The sequence below is a fragment of the Clarias gariepinus genome, chromosome 13, assembly GCF_024256425.1.
Source record: "Clarias gariepinus isolate MV-2021 ecotype Netherlands chromosome 13, CGAR_prim_01v2, whole genome shotgun sequence".
Classification (NCBI taxonomy): Eukaryota; Metazoa; Chordata; class Actinopteri; order Siluriformes; family Clariidae; genus Clarias; species Clarias gariepinus.
Window position 1 is genome coordinate 18,631,326 of NC_071112.1, and position 6,742 is coordinate 18,638,067.

General features: G+C 38.4%; 1 protein-coding gene across 3 annotated transcripts in view; it reads right to left on the reverse strand.

The window, feature by feature from the left end:
* tmem260 (transmembrane protein 260) overlaps nucleotides 1-6,022 on the reverse strand; it is a 29,632-nt gene extending 23,610 nt beyond the window's left edge. For all 3 annotated transcript variants that reach the window (XM_053509583.1, XM_053509584.1, XM_053509582.1), the window contains exon 1: nucleotides 5,572-6,022. In XM_053509583.1, coding sequence (XP_053365558.1) covers nucleotides 5,572-5,604 — 33 coding nt within the window. In that variant the 5' untranslated portion in view covers nucleotides 5,605-6,022. The remainder of the gene's footprint in view (nucleotides 1-5,571) is intronic.
* Between the last annotated feature and the right edge of the window lie 720 nt (nucleotides 6,023-6,742).

The window sequence follows — 6,742 nt, forward strand, 5'->3', positions numbered from 1 at the left end:
AATCATCCAACAGCATATACGTCATCCTACATCCATTTCCTCCCACAGGTATTTATGCAATGCCACACACAGCACACACACACACACGCGCACAACAATATATTTCTTTTTATATTTAATGTCTCAACCCTGTGCCTGATGTCATTTAATTTCTGAATTTGACCATCTATAAAAGACAAAACACTTAAACAAGACAAATGAACAATCTATAAACTAAAAGACTGGCACAGAGGGGCAGGGACAAACAAACATGTTAGTAGGTTAGAAGTAACACAACACTCTGCCATCTATTGGACAGAGCAGGAGGTGTATTAGGAAACTGGGTTTGGATATTGCACGCACATGCGGTATTTAAAAAGGTTGATCACCAGCACAGAGCAGATAAAAAAAAAATGTTGCAGTCATTCATTCATTAACTGCTTTAACTGTGTTCCTGGTGCATACTGTGCTGAACTGAACTCCCACATTTTTGAGAACACATTTAAGTTTTGATACAGAGACTAATGAGAAAAGTACCAGTCAAAAGTTTGGATTGATCTCCTAAATTCTAGAACAATACTGGATTCTTTGTTCCAAAGTTATGAAATAACACAGATGGCATTAGACAATTAAGTAGCAAGAAAAACCTCCGCTGCAGAAAAGTTTATTTAGAGTTACCAGGCTCAAAAATCACCAATTACCAGCACCTCCGATTCGAGCCGTTATAAAGGCTTTACAGGCTATTAGTATTAGATACAGCTCAATATCAACTGTTCAAAGGAAATGCAATTTTTTTGGGTGTGTTCAGTAGTGTTTTACAGTGGAGAAAGAAAGAAAAATCAGAAATTAACATTGAATTACAAGGTGCGTCCAAACGTTTGACTGGTAAGGTGTGTTCATAATTTTTTAACATTCTTGAACCCTTGTGGGTGACCTCCAGGTCTCCTAAAGGTTTACTATTTAGTAAACGACACAGGTCTCAGGCGTCTCCTGAAATTCAAAAATACTGAATTAGGAAATTTAAAAAATTGTGATGCTACCAGAATCAAAATACAAATTGACTTCTGATATTATCGGCTGGTCCCAGGTGACTCTCATCCCTACAGGAGACCTTATGACTGTCTAAAAATTACTAAAGTTAATTCCGAATTAACTTTTCAGAATTCACTTTAAAGACCATGATTTAAATTTTATAAAAATATAATGTTAAAAAAATATATATATACTTTGTCTACTTATGTTTATTGTCTACTTAGACATACAGTATAACATTTAATTAAATTTCTCAAATAAGTCCATCCTAGCACCAATTCCACACACTTTCCTGACGTTTTAATATTTGAAAATATATCACTGATATTTGAAACATTTTTTAAAATATGCACTCACACAAGAATAGGTCATGAGCTCGAAATTAATAAAACTGAATTGATATTGCTTATTAAGGACTTTTACTTACTTTCAGACGAAAGAAGACTTTTTAGGACCCAAGGACACCAGAGATGTTTGCAAACAGAAGAGAAATTTAAAATATGGCAAAAATCTGAGAAATGCTGTCTGATGCAACACACACTAACCAGTGGAAAATCCTATAAACTGAGTTTGCTGATGCAACCCTAAATGTTCAGTGAATTGCTGAAATTCTGAAATTGGCAGTTCCAACATTTCAGTGGTGCATGGCTGTTTTGCTGTCATGCTGGAGCTCCTCTATCTGTGAGCACAGGCTCCTGACTCTTCAGTGCTGGAATTTTCTTTGCTTTCACCGTTTGATTTAGCACACCCATAAACTCATACAGACCGAATCACACATGGTGAGGTCAGGCTCACAACATCTCCAAGGACACAGCTCTCTCTTTAATCAAATTGTGTTACGTTGCATACAAAGGCAGATATAGTTCTCTTCCGTTTTTATTCATGCCATTCTTGTTGGAGCGCAAAGCTACGCCAGCTAGTGGAGATCAAGGTGGGGAGAAATACAGTGGAAAAGAGGAGCAACAACAGACGGAGCCAAGTGTTTTTGTGATAATAGAGCACTGGGCATCCAAAGCAGTCTTTCTACTCCTTAATCTCAATCATTTCCACACTCAAATTCCTAGACAACAGCAGTCCCGTGGGGAACTCGCTTAGCCTCTCCAGGGCGCAGCACACCTAAAAGGATTAGGGGTGCGAGACGGAGACCTGGAAATATTCTGCCGAGCATTCAGCTGGCTCTATCATACCCGTGTCCTGCACTGTTTCTGTGCACCATGTTCAGGGATTAGGTTTTTCCACCTCCAAAAAGCCAGCATGGATTGGAAGGGAAGAAGTTACTAGGACAAGATTCTGGCCACTGCAACACCACTAACCCTTTGTTTAAATGCAGACATTGTTTCAGTCTTATTTTAGACATATTTTTGTATTTACACAGCAAATGAGACAATTGCCAGATCACTCAAATGTGTTTATAAATCCTTGCAAATATCAATGCAAATACACCAAAAGGATTTGGACACCTGTCTAATTACACATGTGTGCTTTTTTGAATGTCCAATTCCAGATGTAGTCCTACGTTTGCTGTTATAATCAACTTTACTCCACTGGAATGACTAGGAGCGATTTTGGACCATCAGCTTGGGGAGACGTTGCACATGCTGGAGCGTGGACAGAGCATGTTCGCTCCCAACATCAGTGTTTGATCTCACAAATGGACTTGTGGCTGAAATGGCACAACAATCAACAATCACTGATGTTGGGGAAGAAGGTGCGCTATTCACACCAGCCTTGTCAAATCCAGTCTCTTTAGATCTTTCTTTGTACAATGATCTTCTAAGGCAGGAACATATCTGGGCTTTTAATTCCAGTGAATGGACGCCATGCTACAAGCCTGGTTTTAGCTGGCTGACATCAAGTGAGTAGCTCCTTCTATAAGTTATGTGTAGTTTATCATACAGCAAAAATAAGCATGGTTACACCATGATACTAGATCAGAATCACCATGATACTGATGCATGATCAGGCAATGTTTCTTTAATCTGAATGAAATGATTCTAATTAAAGATTCTATTAAGATGTGCATTTACATTCACAAAGCATTTAATAAGAATAAAACTTTTTTTGAAATACGCAAACTGGTTCTTTTGGGGGACCTAGTGACATGCCTTGCAACATTGTGAAGCAGATATTAGTAAATGTCCAAAACACACTGTATTTGGCTCTCCAGCACATAACAGTTGCTGCTTATACAAACTGGATTGCACAGGTCTGGACGACTCAACGCCATTACTTCGACTCTGCATCCATCTTCATGCATGGAGTTTGTCTCTTGTCTTGGTCTCTTGACGCTTGTGAGCATGCACTGCCAAGAGACAGCAGTAAATTAAATGTACCAATAACCCCACCTATTCTTTTGTAATTATATGGAACTAGTCAAATTCATTTATTACCTTTGCAGCACAACTTGCATTGTAACTTATAGCTCAACAAATAATTTCATTAATATTTTCCGGTCATTGTTACAAGAGTTATTTGACTGGATTTTACAGGGCATGGTTGATAAGGTGATTGACAGTTTGGGACATGACAGTCAAGTCTTAAACATGCCATGCTATTGGCACCCTTGAAAGCCATGTCTTGTCTCAGAGTCTCAGCTGGGAGCCCTTTGCCTTTTTTTCTGGTATATTGTCATTTTAAAATCTACTCTAGCTTGTTATACTAATATTAGAACTAGCGAGCCATAAACCTGGTTTCATAAACAACAAAAGCTATGGCAGCATAAATTTCCATTTACCTATAGACCCCATTTTTTATTTGAGCACCATTATAACAAGGTTTTTCCTTTTTTTTTTTTTTTTTTACATGAAACAAGTCTGGTAGGTCATGATTTACATGTTATGAAAGTTTTGCCTACATTTTGTATACATACCTATGTACATACATATACATTTGCCTATATACATGGTCCACTGTAGCAACCCCTCAATGGGAGCAAACCAACAACAGTAATTAAGCAATATCACATTTGCGGTCTGCTGTAGTGCTGGTTATTAGCGTGACTGTCATGCAGTCACCATCAAAAATAGGCACCACTGCTGTGCTGATGTCCACAATGTTATTTTGTTTACAGAGGGATTTGGGATTCAGCCATGTTGTTCAAGTTCACATAACCTTGTATGTGATTTCTTGCTTAAAGTACATTCGTAACTGGTTCTGAATGTGGGTTTTGGCAGGCAGTTGCTCTCTCCTCAGTACTGCACCAACAGTTAGTATAAATAGCAGTGTGATACATATTGTTAAATGTCCCAGTGCTGTTACCCTCTATTATCACCACTTGTAGAAAGTCTTTCATCCAATCAGATTATTTAGTTTGATTTAACTGTTGTATAATACTGCTTTAAGCACAGCACAATATCAAATAATGTCAAAATATCACAGCTTTGACAATTTCCTGCAAAATATTAGTTGTCAAATCTGCATTTAATATAAGCTCAGAATAAGCACAAACTGCAATTTTGACAATGACACAAATACATCCACAAGGGAAAAAACACCTCATAGAGGTACTTAATACATTAACTATACCTCAGTCTGACTCTCTCTCTCTCTGTACTGGTTATCTCACCCTCATTCTGCACACCCTCATCAGGGTCACGCTTCTCAGCTGTATGAATTTGTGTTATGCTAAACATCCTGTCTGAGTAAAAATAAAAGCTGGTCTCTCAGTGCTTGATCTTTTTATGTTCCTCATCATCTGCTGTCCATTCATTCATCTTTTATGAATGCAGGTGTCTGGAGCCTATCCCAGGAGACTTTGGGCACATGTTACGGCACACTCTGGACAGGGTGCCAATCCATCGCAGGGCGCACACACACACACACACACACACACAATATGGGTAATTTGGGATTCCAATTTAATTGTCTGTATGTCTGGACTGTAGGAGGAAACTGAAATACCCATTGTAGCAAAGGGAGAACATGAAAACTCCATGCACACAGATATGAGGCAGGAATTGAACCCTCAAGTCTGTAGGTGCAAGGTGACGGTGCTATCCACTAAGCCACCATGCTGTCCCACGGTTAACACACACACACAACATTTTCTAAAACACACTTTCAGCCTCTGTGAATAGAGCAAACCTGGTAACATTACATTTCATTCCTACACGTCTGTTCATAAAACTATGCATTTGCTTATAATTTTCTATTCTGACAAACTTTCAGGAAAGTATTAAAGAATCAATACCTAAGCCCCAAGTCTTCTGGGAAAGGCTCCAGGACCCCCACGTACACAGGATAAGCATAATGGATAGATAGATTGATAGACAGATAGACAATTATATTATTAATAAATTAATTAATTTGTGAGGTCATCTGGCGACGTTTGCTGAGTTTCAGGCATGCATTAGCTACTTACCCCTGAACACAGACATCAACTATTATAGCAACTGGTTATAGGGAGGGGAAACACTAAAATTCCCAGGACACTGAGACTCCAAACCTGTGCATTAAGCTATTAAACGCTCGCGGTGAAGTGCACGCGCGTACGCTCGCTTGTAGAGAAGCAGAACGAATTGGTTGCGTGTGACCCAAACAAAGGCACGCGCTGCACATTACCTGAGTCTCCACCAGCGACAGCGCGCGCGACATGTTGCAGGTAAAGCGCGAGCACACACGCCACCGTCGCTCCTGTTAAAGTCCAACATGTTGTGTTCGCACGCATTTCACATCCCCTTCAGCACGTGCTTCTTGTTGACACTTCTGTATATGGACCGAACGCCGTGGCCGGGATGGTGCTCTCAGGAAACGAGTGCTCCTCGGCTCATGGGCTCCTGCCGGTTCCGGAGAATTCTGTTTCCCCGTCAGTGCGCATGTGCGAAAAATCATGCCGCCTTCTGCTGTTGCTGCACTGAGCTACTGGTTTATGCTCACTCTGCGCGTGCTTATAGTTATTATTTTTTAAATAATGTTCATTTACTTTGCTTATTAAAATAAATTTTAGCAAAATCACATGGTTAAAAATATAGAATCTACTTTAGGTTTTAGATTACCCTGCTGCACATTTTGGCAAAACGAGTCCACAAATTGTTTTGCGCCCAGGGAAGACATTTCAAAATAAAGGTCACATATTTCAGCGCCACAGCAGAAGAATTAATGCTTCTATATTAGTTAGATTTTTAAGAAAAGAAGAATAAAAACAATGCAGTCTGTCTCTAACTTAACATATTAAAATCTTTAACTAATTGGAAAAGTGCAATTTTATTGTTAAAAAGGTATAATATCTATAATTTATTTTTTCTATTTTTTTGCAGATATGTATCACTTTGTTTTAATTCTATGTTAAAGAAATTACTTGGCACAAAATTATATCCATGTGATATTTTGGCATTTTTAATATGTAAGTAATATCAATGTGATAGAGGATTGCTATAATATTAATTATCTCTGTTGCCATTTGACAATTTGACACCTCCAGGGTCCAGGTTTTAATCAAACAAAATTGTAATCCTTTTATTTTAAATTATATTTACATATATTTTATTACACCCTGTATTACAGTAGAAGGTAACTGGCCCATCTAACATTCATTAGACCCAGCCAGTGTTCCCTCTATAATGGTCTAATGCTCTAGGACACCCACTGTGGTTTTACAAGGCAAAAATAAGCTTGTTTTATAAATGTAAAATATAAGATGTTTTTGGTGATTAGATAGATAGATAGATAGATAGATAGATAGATAGATAGATAGATAGATAGATCTGCATCATGCATTGCATCATGCATAGAC